The 19,203-nt window shown below is 40.3% G+C and overlaps 1 protein-coding gene and 1 pseudogene across 2 annotated transcripts in view; one reads left to right on the forward strand and one right to left on the reverse strand.

The window, feature by feature from the left end:
- cubn (cubilin (intrinsic factor-cobalamin receptor)) overlaps positions 1 to 19,203 on the reverse strand; it is a 63,395-nt gene that overhangs the window by 14,924 nt on the left and 29,268 nt on the right. For both annotated transcript variants that reach the window (XM_068581673.1, XM_068581674.1), the window contains 21 exons: positions 18,667 to 18,835; positions 18,266 to 18,447; positions 17,555 to 17,711; positions 17,075 to 17,191; positions 16,864 to 16,977; positions 16,501 to 16,629; positions 16,228 to 16,360; positions 14,982 to 15,187; positions 14,133 to 14,314; positions 13,032 to 13,224; positions 11,976 to 12,173; positions 11,594 to 11,740; positions 9,439 to 9,629; positions 7,947 to 8,115; positions 7,106 to 7,280; positions 6,693 to 6,871; positions 6,151 to 6,360; positions 5,609 to 5,749; positions 3,569 to 3,753; positions 3,206 to 3,377; positions 299 to 502 (listed from right to left, as the gene is read on the reverse strand). In XM_068581673.1, the coding sequence (XP_068437774.1) occupies positions 299 to 502; positions 3,206 to 3,377; positions 3,569 to 3,753; positions 5,609 to 5,749; positions 6,151 to 6,360; positions 6,693 to 6,871; positions 7,106 to 7,280; positions 7,947 to 8,115; positions 9,439 to 9,629; positions 11,594 to 11,740; positions 11,976 to 12,173; positions 13,032 to 13,224; positions 14,133 to 14,314; positions 14,982 to 15,187; positions 16,228 to 16,360; positions 16,501 to 16,629; positions 16,864 to 16,977; positions 17,075 to 17,191; positions 17,555 to 17,711; positions 18,266 to 18,447; positions 18,667 to 18,835 (3,553 nt within the window). The remainder of the gene's footprint in view (positions 1 to 298; positions 503 to 3,205; positions 3,378 to 3,568; positions 3,754 to 5,608; positions 5,750 to 6,150; positions 6,361 to 6,692; positions 6,872 to 7,105; positions 7,281 to 7,946; positions 8,116 to 9,438; positions 9,630 to 11,593; positions 11,741 to 11,975; positions 12,174 to 13,031; positions 13,225 to 14,132; positions 14,315 to 14,981; positions 15,188 to 16,227; positions 16,361 to 16,500; positions 16,630 to 16,863; positions 16,978 to 17,074; positions 17,192 to 17,554; positions 17,712 to 18,265; positions 18,448 to 18,666; positions 18,836 to 19,203) is intronic.
- Positions 4,026 to 5,035, forward strand: LOC137788663 (uncharacterized; annotated as a pseudogene).

Consider the following 19,203-nt stretch of genomic DNA (forward strand, 5'->3'; position numbering starts at 1 on the left):
AGGTGGACAAGATACAAGAAGAACAGGATATTACAGATTAAAAATAAGTAGAATTCAGTAGGAAAAAAATCATTTATCTTCGCTGAGCCTGTCCCATGTATATCAGGCTTAGTTGTTCAGACTTTAGTGATCTAAGAGAGTGGAAAGTTAGGAACTCAACTGTCAAATACTGTATCTAAAAACTATGGATAACATCGCAGACACAACAGTATGAATAGTGCTTAGTCTATGATTCTGAAACCCCAGATCTGTAATGTATAATTAGTAACTACCCTCCAACTCTCTGTGTGGCACTCACCTAGGCGTAGCTGGAGGTAGTCTGATTCACAGGTCTGGTGGTTCTCCAGGTGCAGGTCTTCTATTATCATCACGATAGAAGAGTTGATGTGCTGTGGGTTCTGGATTAGCCACTCACAGTTGAGGTTGTTGCTATAGTTGGACAGCTGGTATCCAGGAGAAGTGAAGTTCCCGCCCGCTGGGTTGTTCAGAATTCCACCACACTCTACCAACAGGAAATACAGACACACTCACAAGATAGAAACTCCACAAAACACCCTGCTTATAACAATTAGAGTAGTCGTACATATTAGAAACACCTCTCTATATCATACAATTCAAACAGATCAAACAACATCCTCCATAAAGACCTTGAAGTTGACCCAACATCTCTCAAGTGAAGTTTCAATTAAACCTGAACATTAGAATATTTACAAAGGAGTCATTTTAGGGCTGTTGTATAAAACTGCATTAGGTAATCTGTATAATTTGGACAACGATTTGGGAGTTTTGTTTTGGTAGCGATTTTTATTTAATTTGGGGGCTAAGGTCATCACGTGTGTTGGACAGACCAAAATGAAGAAAAAGTATTTACCTTCAAAGACTAAAGCAGAGGCACCACCCTTTCCAGTTACACTAGGGTTGCTTTCACAAATAGTTAGGACAGAGAGCAAGGAGGTTTTAATAAATTAAACACTAAATTAGGAACTTAATTTAGCTGATAGTAAGTGGAAATTGGAAACATTATCTGTACATATTGAACTTGGCGATGCGTTCCCGTCATGCTATGGATCTTCCATCTAAAACCTGATAGGTAGGTTTGTTGTGTAGGTTTATTTTGAAAAGACTCAATACATATGGCGAGTGCTGGCGTGAGAGTAACTTTTCATCACACATTATACAAACCATTCTATGCTGGATTATTGAAAATTGACACCTGACTATTGACATATAGCAGGCTGTTGACTTAACACCCCAATGCCCTACTCCTTCTCTCTGGGGACTTTAATCATGCCTCTCCATCCTCCACTCTGCCCACATTCACCCTGTATGTGACATGCCACACCAAAGATAATAAAACACTGGATCTCTTCTATGCCAACACTAAGGAGGCATACTCATCAGCACCTCCACCATTATCATCTGCAACACCTATGGATTGCCCCCCCTCCCACTCCACTCCTCCCGCAGGACTCGGCTCCCCTTCACATCTCTCATACTCAGCACTCTATGACCGGAAACCTACCCCCACTCCAACACCTCACAGCACCCCATCCCCCAGCGTGTCCCTTAACCAGGTAAGGAACTAAGGAGGATCAAGGTGAGGAAGGCCATGGGTCCAGACGGCATCAGTTCAAGGCTCCTCAAATCCTGCGCAGACCAGCTGTGCAGGATAGCGGAGCCCTTTTCAACTTGAGCTTGAGGCTAGGGAAAGTACCACAGCTATGGAAGACATCCTGCGTAGTACCGGTACCAAAGACCTCACGGCCCAAAGACCTCAACCGCTACAGGCCGGTGGCTTTAACGTCCCACCTGATAAATACCTTAGAGAGGCTGGTCCTCGTTCGTCTCCGTCCCCTGGTGAGTTCATCCCTGGACCCACTCCAGTTTGCCTACCAGTCAGGCATTGGGGTGGAGGACGGCGTCATCTTTCTGCTGCAGAGATGCCTGTGAGAGTCATGTTTTATGACTTCACCAGTGCCTTCAACACCATCCAGCATTTTCTACTGAGGGACAAGCTGGATCAGACCGGGTGGATCACTACCTCACTTCATGGATACTGGACTATCTCACCAACCGTCCACAATATGTGCGGATACGGGTGTGTGAGTCAGATCGGGTGTCCTGCAGCACAAGGGCCCCACAGGGAACCATTCTGGCTCCATTCCTCTTCACCATATACACTTTGGACTTCAACCACAACTCTGCTAACTGCCACCTGCAAAAAGTTCTGCGAACTTTCTCCAAACTCGGCCTCATCTCCTTCGATGATGACAGGGAGTACAGGGAACTCAATCAAGACTTTTTGGGATGGTGCCAGCGGAACCGCCTCCACATGGAGGGGTAAACGCCCTCCCCCACTACCGATGAGCATCCAGGGACTGGACATTGAGATTGTCAAATCTTACAAGTATCTGGGTGTTCACTTGAATAATAAACTGGACTGGACTAACCATGCACACACACTCTAAAAAAAGGGACAGAGCAGACTCTTCCTGCTGAGGAGACTAAGGTCTTTTAAGGTGCTGGGAGCACCCCTGAAGACCTTCTTCGACTCACTGTGGTGGCATCAGCCATCTTTTTTACCGAGTGGTCTTCTGGAGCAGCAGCATCTCGGCAGCTGAAAGGAGCTATCATCTCTGATGAACAACACCTCCCACCCCATTCAGGACACTCTGGCCGCGCTGCTAAGCTACTTCAGTAACCGCCTGATTCATCCCTGGTGTCTGAGGGAGAGGTACAGCAAGTCCTTTCTGCCTGCTGCTGTCAGGATGCACAACAAGCTGAGCCTCCAGTAGGACACGAACCATCTGAACACTTTAATTCATTTCCTGGTGCAATATTCACTACGTTTAAGTATGTTTAAGAACTTTTACACAAATTCTTTATTTCATCTGTATATTTTTTTATTCCATCTGTATATTTGTATTCCATATGTATATTAATATATATTTTTACTGCTAATTTTTAATCTGTTTTATTACTGTTCTACTGTTTATTTATATTACTTGATTCTTTTTTATCTTATAATTATTATTTACTTGTGAGCAGTGCTGCTGTAATCCTGTAATTTCACCACCGAGGGACTAATAAAGGATTATCTTGTTGTATCTTATCTTATTCACAATTTACTCAATCCATCACAAACCTTGTTTTGTTTTCCATTTACAATACATAATTTCAGAAGAATGAGATGGGAGTATCTAACCTGCAGGCTCCTCAGAGGAGTAAGAAGCCATGAAGCCCCCGTTGGATACAGAAGCATCAGTGCGGAACAGAACGGTCATGGTGTTGCCAGAGGAGCGCACCTGCGTGCCCGCCGGTACTGCACCACAGAACCTCTGCAGGCGAGGGGCATCGGCCATCAACCCGTTCAGTATCTAAAGATCATATAAGTGTTTTTTTATAATAATTCAACATAAAAATACAGCGCAGTTTTTTTCCTCAATAAAAGTAGCTAGCTGCACAGTCTCTAAAGGGCTCTAAATCGAGAGAGAAAGTCGCCAAGTCAACAACACGACAGCTTTGTTGTTAAAGCTGGCTTCATGTTCAATTCAACCAAAGGACTTACATCAACGTAGTCAAATGTACAGGAAGTACCAGAATCTTCCAGCCGCAGGTCATTGATGGTGAGTGTGACCCGACGGTCTGGTGACACCACCAGCTCCCAACGACACACCCGACTGTGTGGGTACAAGTTGGGGTAATTGGGGGATGAGATAGTTCCTGAGGGGGCGTTCAGCTCTCCCCCACAGACTGCCATTGAAGGAGGGGAAAAGTAAAATAAAGAGAGACTTACAACATTAAAAATATCCTTTTACAAATTAATAAATACATTTATTTATCTCCGTGAGCAAATATGGGGCCATTAAATATAACATACTGAACATAAGTACAAAATGTCTACAAATATGTATGTATGTATGATCTATTTCCTATGCATGCATGTGGATTGTGACGCTAGCAAGTGTATTGTGTGATGCAGCGGATATATTATAATAACTGGAGTTTTTCAATGCCAATTAACCATGAAGCCTTTAAATTCATATTTGTAAGTACCGCAGCAGCTGCTAATTTATCATGAATGTGGATAGTATGTGTGCTCCCAACACATTTAATTATTACAAATATGGCTGGAACAAACCCTCAGTAGGGCCAAGTTAAAAAACGATATCAAGTGATATAGTTTCTATTGATGGCATTGCTCTGGCATCCAGCACCACTGTAAAGAATCTCAAAGTTATCTTTGATCAGGACCTGTCCTTTAACTCCCACGTAAAACAAATCTCAAGAACCGCCTTGATTCACGCATTGGTTATTTCTGGACTAGACTACTGCAATTCCTTATTATCAGGCTACTCTAATAAGTCTCTTAAATCTCTCCAGTTGATCCAGAATGCTGCAGCTTGTGTACTAAGAAAAACTTATGCTACATTTACACCAAAAGAATTGAGATTTTTTCACGAGAGTAGATTGCATGCAGAGTCAATACACAGACGCAAACAACACCAATTTCCACCTGGCAGCAAGAATGACACAAATAACATGGCGCAAATGGCATGTTGAGAAAAATTTGCTTCATTCAGTTACAATTTTTGAACTCTGTTTAAAAATGTGTGTGACGCTGAGTTGCGAAAAGCCAATCAGCATTGAGATGTTTTTTGTGTACTCTCGGTGTGGACGTAGCATATGAAAAGAGGTCATACTACTCCTCTATTAGCTGCTATGGACTGGCTTCTTGTAAAATCAAGAATCACATTTAAAATCCTTCTCCTCGCCTACAAAGCCTTAAATGGTGATGCACCATCATATCTTAAGGAACGTATGATACATTCCCCCACTCGAGAGCTCATAGTACCATGTTACCCCACTAGAGAGTTGGGCTCACTAACTTGTGGTTAGTGAGCCCAGCTCATGTGAGGCTTGTGGTGGTTCCTAGAGTCTTGATAACTTGATAACTTCAGTCCGGGGTGCAGACACAGTCACTTTATTTAAGAGTAGACTTAAGACTTTCGTCTTTGATAGCGCCAGCAGTTAGAGCTGGCTCAGGTTTGCCCTGGTCCAGCCCCTAGATATGCTACTATTGGCCGAGACAGCTGGGGGACATCTTAGGATACACTGAGCTCCTTGTTGTTCTTCTCTCTCTCCTTCTGAATGAATGAATGTCTCTTCAATGCACATCACTAACTCTACTTCTTCCTCGGAGCCTTTGTACTTTCTTGCCTCTCAAGTTTCCATGTATCATGGCTGTGTGTGGAGCCGGTTCTGCCTCCTGCCTCCTACCTCCAGCCATGCGACCCTGTCATATTCATTGAATGACCTGTAACTGTGTTACATTGTAATTTGTGATTCTGGGCTATACAAAACTGAATTGAACATGTCATTTCTCTGAGGCCTAAGTGTTCTATGGAACCTCTAAGAAGGTCTTTCATTCCAGCAGCAGTTAGATGTTTTAATGAACACCTTTAGATGTGGTTTTTAGATTTAGCATCTTTCTGATGTCAATCATGTTTCATATGGCATCTTTGGGTGTTATTTATTCTTTTTAATGTGTTTCTTGTCTGCTGTGCACAACAATCCTTTTCTAATAATCTTTTAAAAATTATCATACCTTCAACACTGGCTTCAAATGTCAAACTGAAGCCAGCTGCATTTTCACTGGTGTCACTAACAAACCTGACATAGGCAAAACTGTCAGATGTGTCCATGGAAGGTGGAGGGTCACTGCCGCAGTGTCGGCCCAGTAGGCGCCCTACACACACAGTACAACACAGGGATGTAAATGATAGGGTGCATGATTATGACTGACTTTGATTTCAGTGTAAAGTAATGTGGCTTTGGCCTCTGTAGTCCTTTCTTCCCTCCATTTATTTATTTTTCATGTCATTCTCATAAAGACATTTTAACTTGAACTTTATACTTGGAAGTGGGAATGTAAATGTGAGTGCTACCGGCTAAATGGAAAGTGAACTTCAATGACTCATTTTGGAGTTTTTAAGTTAATGCTTTCAATAACAGCAACAGCTAATTTCCCTGCAGGTGGGATGTGAGGCAAACATGTTTAACTTTTACAGATGCATCTTTGCTTGTATACTCTGATGGTGGCACTGACAACATAAAAGAGTAGCTGAACTGATCCACAAGTTTTCTCACCTGAGGCATTGTACTCTCTAATCTCCACATAGTCAGCAGAGCATCCTGGAGTGGACTGCAAGCTGAAGTTCCCATAGCTGAGGGTGAGGTAGTGTCCTGTGGGCCCTTCCATGTACCACTCACAACTTGAACTGCCAGGATAGTTAGATTCAGGGAAGCCAGGGCTGTGGATCGTACCCTTCTGACCTATGTAGGTACCTCCGCATGTTGCTGTGAGGGATTGGAGGTATAAGATGTGTAAGTCACAAATTCGGTTATGACTAAGTCATTTTTAATGCATTACGATAACGACTAGTTTCCCATGTTTTTAAAAGACAAAAATGTGTGCAATTGGAAACCTGTTAATGTCATGTAGGATTTGCAAAGTTTCCTCTCTCTTTGACACACAGTATCACAAACACAATCAGAATTTGGGATGTATTTTCAAACACAACAAAAATAAGTCTGAAATAACATTGAATGGCTCAAACTTGTTAGGTCTGTGCCAACTATGTCATAATTAGAACTATATCCATATCCAAAACCAAGCTGGGTTTGCGTACCTATGGAGTACTTTGCCTTGAAGCCTTTGTGCGTGACGCTGGTGTCAGTGCGAAACCTGAGCAGCATGGAGGAACCAGTTGAATGTTGGGTAGATGGTCGGTTGTTTCCACAAAGGCGGGAAATTAAGGCACTGTTGGTAGTTGAGCCATCACGCAGCTCCAAGTAGTCATACACACAGCTAAAAAAAACATGAATGGAAGGGCATAATTCCCAAAGTATCGTCAGAAGAACAGAACAAATTCATTTAATTTGATCTAATAAATCATGACATGAGACTTGAGAAAAGCACAGCAAATAAGAAAGGCCATTGAGTCTCCACATAATAATACACTAATACACACTGCACTCAAGGCATGTAAAAGAAATGGAAAGATAACCAAACAACAGCCTGAAGAGAAAGTTGTAGCTGTACCTGTCTGTGGACTCAATGTAGAATTCTTCCTCAAAGTCAATTTGGACAGCTTCTCCATTGGGCACAGTTATGACCCAGATACAGTCAATGTTTTGGGGATAGTTTTGAGGATAGTTAGGTGAAGTGATGTACCCTGGAGTATCATTATCATTTAGCTCAATAAAGCCTCCACATGCTGCAGAAAGAGAGGAAGAATAACAATATGTGGGACCACTTGACCCCTTGCAATTGACCAGCATTAATAAAAGCACGTCCATATACTTTGATCCTTGAAAGCAAATATAATAATTCAAGCTGAAACATTTTTGTGAGGTTGGTTGAAATTCAATTTACACCCCAGCAAAAAATAAATTAAATGCTCTGATAAAAAAAAAATTGTGGCTGGTGCAGTACACTAACAAGTCGATCCAATCATTCATGTTGGCGGCCTGCTTACCTGTCTATTTGCTTACCCGTCTACCTGCTTACCTGTCTACATGCTTACTTGTCTACCTGCGTACCTGTCTACATGCTTACTTGTCTACTTGCGTACCTGTCTACATGCTTACTTGTCTACCTGCTTACCTGTCTAGCTGCTTACCTGTCTACCTGCTTACCCAACTATCTGCTGACTCTGCGTGTGCAATCATTGCATGTCGAGCTATATCAGCTATAAGTACTAACAATAGTAATGTTGGTTGTTTATGTTGATAATGATCATTTTGGGGGCGTGGCTTTAGAGGGAGGTCTGAAGGAATCGTGGTTAGTTTTGCTGACTTGGAGACTTTGACAATGCTGTACGAACACCAACCATGTTGATGTTGACAATTAAAACAATTGAAAAAAAGAGTGGTTGTTATACCTTGACTGTGGGCTTCAAAGGTCAACTTAAAGCCACTGGCCTCATTGGTGGCATCAGATACAAAGTGAATAAAGAGGTGGTTGTCAGTAGTCTGAAGGAGAGATGGCAGACTTCCACCACAGAGACGATCCCCCATTACTGGAGCTGAACCATCTGGACCATTTCTGAGCTGTGAAAATTTCGAGTGAGTAATGGTAAACAATTAGCCAACTGATCATTAACAGTAGATCCAACATGTCAGACATAATGGAGTAAAACCTAAATGAAATGTGGGCCAAGTGTCTTGCCCAATGACACATCAACATGGACTCGCGGACGAGCTGGGATATAAATTGCAGACCTTCTGATTGAAAGCTGAGCCGCTCTAACACTAAGCCACAGTCGTTGTTTTAAACACCTGTAAACTCATGTGCATGTAACAACACTGATTGTGGTCTTGACAACCCTTTCCTTTAACACACAGGCGCCAAAATAGAATAAAAAGACAATCATATGTGCAACAAACTTCTGTTTTAGGCCTATCTCTTTTTCACTTTCAGAGAGAATTCTTGCATTCAAGCGCTGACGGGCATACTGTTGTGTTACCATGGTTAACAAATTATCTTGCATAATTATAGGCTTACAGCTATTATACACATTGGGAGACTGCTTGATGCAGTTTAACACAACATTTCATTAAGCTTCTACTGTCTACATGCGCAGAAGTCAAGCTAGTATCGGAGTGACTTATCCAGCAGAGCATCATATCCAGCAGAGTAATCAGACCTACGGGGCGGAAATTTTAAAGCATGGTCTGTGGCTTTGAGAAGGGAGACATGAAAGGGAGGACTTCCCTTATGTTTTCTATTTTATGAAGAAAAAAAAGCATGAAGGCCGATCTCTAGTATGATACGGAGTTCAAGTGTGAAAACAGATAAGAACAAAACCAAGGAAACAAATGACCAAATGTGTTTTTGTATTATTATTATTATTATTATTATTATTATTATTATTATCATTATTATTATTATGTATAAATATTGTCACACAACGGTGAGGGCTGTCTTGTCTTGGGTTATTGTCTTGTCATTTCCTGTTTTATTTTGAAATCCTAACTGCCTCTCGTTTCAGGTTACTTGCCCTTCCTCTTCCTCATGTGTCACTGGTCTGATGTCTTCCTGATTCCTGATTGTTTCCACCTGTTCCCCATTACCCTCATGTGCTTATAGTCCTTTTGTCTAATGCACACAAACACACAAGGAGAACTTAATTTGTATCTGAGCATGGATAAATAGCCTAAATAAGTATAACTCTGTATAATTGTCACCTGTGTCAATGAACCAGGGAAAGTCCGATTGTGTGGCGAGTTGTGTTCATAGTCCCAGTAACTGGACTTGTAACCAACTAAAAATCTTAAATTGATGCCAACTTGAAAAACTAAAGTGACACTTTTAGTATTATGGATCTGGTTTAACACTTCTATATAATACAGAGTTTTCTATCATTATGTTACCTCCAGGTAGTCTCCTAAGGTGCATGCAGTTCCAAAGCCTTGAATCTGGAAGGGACTCTGGAAGGTGACAGAAACCCTGAAGCCAGGCGTCACCATTACATGCCAGCTACAGTCTAGACCGGGCAAGTAGTTCTGAGGGTAGTGGGGGCTGTTCAGAACGCCCCTGTCTACATGCAAGAGACCCCCACAACCTGAAAAAAACAAGACATTAAGATTAGTATCACCAAAGAGTAACTAAACCCCTGAAGAGCCTCACTGTTGTAGACTAATTATCTGAAGATAGCATGAGTTATACATGTGTGCTTGGAACAAGCCACTTAACTCCAAATGTCTACCGTAGCTAAGCCCACAGTGTGTGTCTGTGCTTTGATTGGTTGGGAAACTAGATAAAATCTACACAAGTACAGTCCATTTACCATGATCCATTGTATCTGTCATTACCTTTTGCAATTGAGACCTTTGCTGCACTGTTACACTTATACAGCTTCAATTGTTTGCTGATTGTTAAACATGATTTCTTCAGCTATGTGTTTCTTTAATGTATATAAATGCTAAATTAATTGATTGACATGCATGCTTTCTGGGTAAATACTAAATGTCGGTAGCACTTAATAACCACACACTATTTGGTGTTATTAAAAGCATGAGTAAACACGTAATTCATCATTTATGTAGTAGTAACTCATTAGTATGAAATTTCTAAATAGTTATAGCTGTTCTTGATTAATGTACTTAACTTAAGCGTTTCATGATTGGGTTTTCATACTCTATAAATGATGGATTCCAGATTTGTAAATTAAGTATTAAGGACTTGTATGATAGTAATAATAGTATTAGTATAGTTTCTGAGTTCAGCCACTTGCTGGCCCACCTAAATCCACTAATAAAGGCCATTTTCCTGTCTCCACAAACACAATCCATCATGGCTGTCTGGAGCTGGTCCTGCATGCTACGATGGACTGTGGCTATCTGGATTGTGGTCCATGCCTACTACTCACTCATTATATGAATAGTTTTTGTCATATTCATGTAATAAGCTGTTACGTTGTTCATTCTGGTCCCATGACATCTATTGATTCTGGAGAGGGATCCTTCTCTATTGCTCTCCCTCAGGTTTCTTCCCCTTTCTCCCTGTGAAAGGGTTTTTACTATCTTTATTTGGGGGAGTTTTCCTGATCCGATGTGAGGTCCTGGGACAGGGATGATATGTGTACAGATTGTAAAGCCCTTCGAGGCAAATCTTGTATTTGAGATTTTGGGCTATACAAAATAAACTGAATTGAAAGAACAATGGGAAAAGGACAGACGGAAAGCATTTTGAGGAGGAAACATTGTACTAGCTGCCTGCCTGGATGTGTGAGTAGTGCAATGTCGGGTTCTATCTTCAGCTGCACAGGAACTGCTTCAGGGAGATAATCAAATTTCTAAAATGCCTGGACATGGATACATATAAAAGTCTATAACATGGACACTAAATAGTCTATGCAAACAAACTTTTTGACAAGATGTAAAGGAGGTTAAATTCCAGTTCTGTAATCTCAAAGGTTTTGCTCATGTTCATTTTCCAAAAGGACTTTTTTTGACATTTATTGATAATTAAGATTAAAAAAATATCAAGCGGACTGTCATCACTACAGTACTAAATGGGTTAAGCGTATCTAGTCTGCCAGTGTCACCACTGTGGTACGGATTAGAAAGAACACCAGCCACATGAGGTGAGGAGATGCCCATCAGTGGCATGAGCGTTAAGTATGTTTTATAGTTTTTTGGCACGTACATATTATTGATTATGAGTATCTATCACTTGGATTGAACTACTTACAACTGAAGTGACGTGTGCGGTCTCAGGACCTCGAGTTAGTGGTGAGCTTGGCTAGCTAGCAAACAAGTAACAGCTAACTGACATTTATAAATGTTTTGTAAAGCAAAGATAGTCCTCCATACTGAATTAATACTAGTGGGGGGACTCAGGGCTGAATATTAAAGCTTACTAATAAAAATGTTGTCCAAAAATTAGGCTTAATTTTTTCCCTTTGAATTCATCCTCTTCTGTTAAAATGGATAAAACCAAAACAATAGTTTGAACTCAAAAGTCACTGCATATATGTTAGTGCATATATAATGTTTGTTATATGCTTGTGGTATTGCCTAAGACCTCTAGAGTAGGAGGCATTAAAGCCTCGGCCACTGACGCTGCCGTCTGAGGAAAAGTGGATGAACATGGAGTCTCCTGTTGAGTGAAGAGAAGCTGGGAGATCCCGACCACACACAGTGGCCAGCACGGGGGACAGACTACTCGCACCTAAAAACACAGACGAAGGGGAATCAATCACAACATGTCCAGAGGAGCAAACAGACCAAACTCAACATTGCTGTCCCTAGAAAGATACTAGTAACCCCTTCAGGTGTGGTTTGTGGTCTTTCATGGAAATTCTATTGACAAAGGCTTGCGGATTTGAGATGGGCTTTCCTTTTGGGCTTTCCTACAGGGCAACAGGTTTTGTTACATTTTCATCATCCTGTTACTAATGGCTTACCATCTCTGATGACAAGGCTATCAAAATAGCAGACAGGGTAATCTTCCATGTCCAATGACAAGAGGTTGAACTCTACAGTTGAGTCTGGAGAACGTATCAACCAGGTACACTCCTGGTACGGCGCGTAGTTTTCAGGCCAGCCAGGAGAAAAGAGGAAGCCAGGAGTCTCCCCTGCCATTAGCGCTCCTCCACAAGCACCTGACACACACACACAGAAATAAATACACAGGTTAATTCAGTGGCTACACGTGCTAAACTGGCAATGTATAAACATTCAATCATAATTTTAGACACAACCTTCCAGATGACAATTCATATGGACACAAGTGAGAAATCATCTTAATTAACTGTACCTTTGGTTCACAGTGAATTGGTTATGATGTCATTATTTTCCATTCATTAATGTTTTTATTGTGAAGAAAAAACAAACAGAAACAAGGGAGGAGTTTAAAATTAAAAGGTGTCTATTTATTAATTAAAATTAGCTTATAAACTGCACAACAAGCTGATTATTTCTGAAGTCCGACTCAAATCCTGCATCTGAAATCGCTAATCTGTTGATATCCACTGGCAACACTGGAACCCCAGAAATATAAAACCCAACAAAGAATGAAAAGCTCTGACAACAGCACAGAGGGAGTGGGACTTTATTCTCTGCTCAGGACATTACTCTCTACCTGTCTTTCCATCGCCAATTGTTGCCTGATGCTATATTAATGATGTGGTGCAAGGCATATATGCCATTGTTGCGGGCTAGCCACACAGGAAAAATGTGCATGAATTCTGTAGAGCACAATATCAGGTTTAAAACAACTGAGTTGTAGTTGTATCCATATTGTAACATCAAAAGTGTGTGCACGTGCTAAGTAACACTTGAGTACTAGGTCTATATTGCTAATGTAGAAGTTAAGCCTGCACCAACCTACTCATGCAAGTTGATCTCAGTCAAAGAACCTTCTAATTTTCGTTTTTTATATATGGAGTGGCAAATAATGTGCGTGTCTTATATATTTTGTGGTTTACGTAAAAACGTTCAAAGGGCTTACGCTTCCTGACCTGGTGTGATAGTGGGTGGTGGTCCAGAGTCCTGGACAGCCGTCCATTCAACCAGAAAACCTCGTCCTCCCACGATTGAATCTGTTGTAAACTGCAGGGTGACAGTGCTTGCAGAACTTCTTACGGAAGGGGGCAGGGCCAAACCACAGAATGTTCCAATGGGGTAGTAATGAACACTGGGGCCGTCAAATATCTGGAAGGGAAAAGTATTAAGGACAAAATATATTTTATCATATCATATTACACCTACCTGCGGTGCCATTACCACCACCTGCTCTAAAGTATTTTGTCTTTTTTTTTTCTCACACCATCATATTCTGCTGGTGAAACATCTGCTCTCATATTTTTTCTAGACACATTTTTTGTGCCATTACCCTGCCAAAGTTCCCCAGAATTCCTTGCATCCATGTGGATGCGTTTGCTAGAATGTCCCTGACAGGACGTTACTCTTTACCTGGGTTCACCCACTTTCACACTCCAAGGCTTTATTATATGTTCATCCCGTGCTCACTTTCCAACTTTTGGAATAAAAAGGACAATAAATATACCAGTATGCTGCCACGACATTTTCTTTTACTATAACGGCTTCCTGTCGGTGAGCTAGAAGGGAACTAAGTATCGGTGGTGCAAGGTAAGGTTGCAGTTATTGAGACAGAGAGCTGCCATGTATACAAGTGAGAATTGGTAGTATTTATTTATGTTCATAAAAAAAAATACAGAAAGAACATAAAAGTTACTCATGAATTTATGACTTTTACAATCTTGCAAAATTGACTCTTTACACTTCAGAGAATGTCATAATTTCTTTTAAAAAATTAATCTGGAACTATTAGGAGGGGGTAATATATCAAAGGCCTTATTGTGTCTACAATAAATAACTGAGTAAAAGCATTTGTACTTCAATCAAGATGTTGGGAATTAGTAACAAAAACAAATAAACTCCTAATTTTAAATGGTTTGAGTTGATTCCAATCCAGACTGACGTGTCAATATTTCTAATGGTATGTATCTAATCAATTGATTTGCACATTGAAGTTCAGACTGTTGCAATTGGTTGATTAAAGGATACACATGTGATTTCACAGCACACTAAAATCTTACTTTGAGATGGTCATAGTTGCAGTCGTACAGGTCCTCTATATCCATGTCCAAAAAGCGAATCTGGATGTAGCTGTCTCCCTCCACAGTTATGGTCCAGCGGTAGTAGGCATTATTGGGGTAGGTTCTGGGATACAGCGGGGATGCTATCTGACCAAACTCCCCCACCACATCATTACCATACACTAACAAAGAGTGAGGAAGTCAAAGTTAGATGTATCATTCCTTCTCTCTGTTTTCTTTCTTTTCTCAATCCATCAGACCTAACATAACTCAGCTGAGGAATAAACACAGTACACAACACAATTTACATGCATTGAGACAATTACATCAGTAAGATATTTCTAGGATTAAGGACAATGAGAAGCGGAGTGCACAAGTTAAGAAGATGCAATTGAGCATGTGTTAGTGGCATGGTATACTGGTCAGTTCTATTTCATTGATAGTAACAATAACTAAACATTACTTCACTTTACTTATCATGTACAATATGTGATATATTATCTGTGAACTAGGATCATGTGTCATATACCTTCTGATAATGGTGCAATATTCTAAAGGTGCAATATCCCCATATAACTTTCTTCCACCTCAAAATGTGCAATATTCCAATATAACTCTCCTTTCCTCTCTTTTCACAATCCAGGAACAGCAATCAGGACTTGCCCATTTATTACCGTTATTTAACATTTGCCCTCTCCTTTATTGAAAACTTGTTTTTTTAAACTGAATGTAAAAGTGTACATAGTGTTTTTATATTTTATATATTTTTCCATAAAGGTTGGAGAGTACAGTAGTATGCAAGAGTAGCCAGATAGTCGGACAAGCAGACTGACAGGCAGATACACTCACAGTGTGAGAAGGTGGCTCTGAATCCTGCTCCACTATTTGATGCGTCTGAGACGAATTTAACCCACAGGATATGACCAATCACAGATGTGTAGTTAGAGGGCAGCGAATTTCCACAGAAGCGACCAACCAGATGTCCTGTGGAGGTGCCCTCTCTGATTTCCAAGTAGTCATTTTGGCAACCAGAGTCTCCTTGCAGGTGAAAGATGCTGAACAAAATACAGGAAGATTGTTATTGACATTGAATAATATAGTATTCTCTAAATGCCAAACATAGTCATCAGTGCAAAAAACTAAAAAGTAGTTTGACTGTGTTTATTGTGTTTATAAATTCATATCATACACTGAAATGTGAAAACCAATATCCTACAAAATAGTTATCAGATAGAAAATGAGATTTTAAGTAATAGCAGCCAATATGGAACAAATAAAGTAACAATATGATGTTATATTTTGTTGCATAAACACATAAAATGTTGACTGACACACATTAATAGGGACATATCTATCTGTATTAAACTAAAGGTTGTCAATAATATGGCCATCATCACTCCAATTCATTCTTACTCCCAACTCATCCAATACAGACACTTTTAGTCAGTGCCCAAAGCGTCACATTGCTGAGTGGTCTTTAGGATCCACTCGATAATCAGGAATTTATGGCTTTTAATGTGAAAGGTAAAAACAAAAGAAGTGAAGCTATAATGCGCAGCTGTCGACAATGTGGAAAATAGTAGAGCTTTGTTTTCAACTTGGTTCAAACTAGTTTACACTACAGAGCCTCTATGTTTTGATATTTTGACCTGCATATGGCTGTGTTGGTTGAGATATCGCTAAAGCTTTGTTGGAGATGGAATTGATGGATATCTTGTAAATCTGTGGCTTGTTTGCTTTGTAAATAAAAAAAAGGAGTGTTTGCTTCTAGCTTAATGCTAATAAGTACGAGAGTCACAAACGTGGTGAGTGGTCTATAATTTTGTAAGATATTCATACTGATATTTCGGAATTTCTATGAATACAATGATGATGCACATTAAGTTGAATAGCAGAACCCGCCCTCCAATATATATATATATATATATATATATATATATATATATATATATATATATATATATATATATATATATATATATATAATTATTATTATTAATAATAATAATAATAATAATAATATTATCCTACAAAATAGTTATTATTATTAATCTTTTCGGGACTTTAGTCATATCAACTGCTTGAATCCACTAACATAAATGATAGCTGGAGACGGTTCCCTGGTGAGCTCCTGATGGTCCACACACACTCCACATTAGGCGGATAAGCATCTGGATAGTTAGGGCTGTTAAATGCACCACTCTCCATCACCAGATCCCCTCCACAGCCTAAGCAGGAGAGGTGACAATAATAATTTTCTGTCAGTATCAATGTGTGTGCATGAAAACAGAATGACTTTGGATTTACGTGATCAGATAAATTATAAGTCTATCTAGCTTGAACTGTGAGCAGTACAGTTTTGTCTTACTGGAGGTGGATGCTGAGTAGGTGGCTCTGAACCCTTTACTGGAGACAGAGTTGTCGGAGATGAAGTTGACCACCATGGCGTTACTGAAAGATGTCACTGGGTGAGGTACTTCAAAGCCACAAAAGCGCCCTGACAAAATTTGAAAATACATTTGAATTTGAATATAGACTACAAACGCTTCTCTAATTGAACAACCAGTCCACTTTAGTTCAGTAGTGTCATAACATACTGTATCACTCTTAGCTTATAGTTTATCTCAATATTGCTCACTTAATGTGCCCTAGTGAAAATAAAACACACACACACACACACACACACACACACACACACACACACACACACACACACACACAGTATAACTACCTATAGAAGGCGCTTGGTAGTTGTCTCCGTCCAGGATCTCCACAGCATCATGGGAGCAGTTGGAGTTAATCATCTCTAACTCAAAGTCAGTGAATGACAGAGTCACGTGGTTAACTGGCCACACAATGACAAGTTAAAGGTTAAAATATCAAAACATCTTGTACACAACAATACAGGTTTCTAGTCTGAGGGCTTGACTAAAACAACTTACATGGTTCCTGTGCTTTGATGATCCAACTACAGTTCTGATTGGGTGGGTATGGTGCTGGATACAATGGTGACGCAATGGCCCCACCATTATCATTGGTTAATATGGTTGCACCACAGGCTGTTGAAAACAGATAGAATTACATGGTCAGTGTCTTTTAGCCCTCGGTCTGAATATGCAGATTGAGCTGATTGTACTCGGATAACTTGGCTAGTGCAAAAGACTTTCAGACACTTTCAGAGACTTTCAAACCTTTTTAATGGCATCATTGTGTATGAGTTTGTATTATTTGGCGTTTAAATTGAAATGTCTCTTGAACAGCACATTATAATGAGCAAAATGTGTGTTTCTCAATAATATATTCATACAATACTATAATAATACCCTATAATTATGCTTCAATGAGACGTCTGAATTTTGCATAACATAAGTGAGAACTGTCATGTTCTAGTGATAGAAACAAAGAGCATTACTGAGGCCCACCCTGAGAAAAGCGAGCACTGAAGCCACGGTGGTTGCGACTTGAGTCGGACCTAAAGCGAACATAGATGGTGTTCTGGGTGGAGGTGATGGAAGGAGGAAGACTGGTGCCACACACGAGGGCAAGCAGAGCAGAATATATGGTCGGACCATCATGGATCTACACAGGGAGAGACATGTGGTTTCAGAAAAGTTAGGTTTTACTAAATCTAGAAATCACGTTTCTACCTTTAAAGACAACTCATTTTTTTTACACTCTTGCCTCTCATTAACCCATTCACACTCAGTTGAATGATTTACCTTCTTATCACTCGTCATGCAGAAAATCTCAAAACATTCGTTTATTTTGCTGATTTCCTCCACAGATTATACTATGAGGCTTTTTCAACTCTCACAGGAAGCATAGCGCCTCATGATGTCCAGGTTATGCAAGTAATAGTGGCAATCCATTAAATTCCTTGCTATGTAAAGGTTGACTTTACACCTGTTAAACCTGTTCACTGGACAGGATGCAATAATTCTACTGAATGTTGATAAATTCCAGACATTATTTAATCTTTATCAGTGACTCATGTTGTAACTCAGCCGAACACAGTTACTTGAATTCATTAACCACCAAAGAAAAATTAAAAAAAATAGGATCTGGTAGTTTGAATCGGTCAGCAAGAAAACCAAAAGCACTGCAAATAAACTGTTCCTAAATCCGTCACTCACAGCCACATAGTCCCAGGAGCAGTCGCTATGATGTTCAATGTCCAGGTCAGAGAAGTTGAAGAATACACGATGGTTGGGATCCACATTGATGACCCAGGAACAGTCCACATTACTGGGATAGCTACTGGGATACAAAGGAGAATGGATCTCCCCTGATGGAGCAGTGACTGGGCCTCCACAGCCTACAGGAAGAAGGTCGGTTTAGTAGAGCCTAGGTTTAATTTCACTTTGAAACCTGTTACTCATCTAACCTCATGGATGCATCATAAAAAAATTAGATATTAAGCAATGTTCACCACTCCTTCCCCCTGATGACACCTATGTATATACTGTCTCTCAACATTGTGTGCCGTAATGGCAAAGATGTATGGCATATGCATGCACTCATAATGTCCACCCACCTCCCAGAACTTCAGCCCAGCTTGCATTAAAACCTCGACCGCTGACGTAGGCATCAGACTTGAAGCGCACTGTGAGCAGGTTGCCAGTGCTGGAGACACGCATTGGACTGGACGTAGTGCTGCAAAGCTTGGCCAGCTGAGGGGCCAACAGGTCTGGGCCTCCATACACCTGAGGTGGGATTAGAAGTAATGGTCAAAATAATAGTCATTAATTAGACATGTCTACTTTATGTCGGAACTATAGAGGAACTATATGCATTTTTGATACTTATTAAATTTAAACTCATATTAGTTGGACTTCAGTGGTCCCCAACCTTAAAAAAAATAATAAAATTATACAACCGGTATAAAAACAAATATAAAGTGCATTAAAATACAACTGACCATTATAGAAACAACCTTAGGGAGCCCTATGCTTGTTTTTCTGCAACTAGCCGGTCCCATCTCAGGGCGGTGGGAGACAACAACACCCAACTTGTGTTCTGTATGTCCAGTCTAATCCGTAACTTAAACCTTTAGTCCAGTCTACTCCGTAAC

Source organism: Clinocottus analis, unplaced genomic scaffold (genome assembly GCF_023055335.1).
Source record: "Clinocottus analis isolate CAN_PGR_092001 unplaced genomic scaffold, fCliAna1.0.p SCAF_18, whole genome shotgun sequence".
NCBI lineage: Eukaryota > Metazoa > Chordata > Actinopteri > Perciformes > Cottidae > Clinocottus > Clinocottus analis.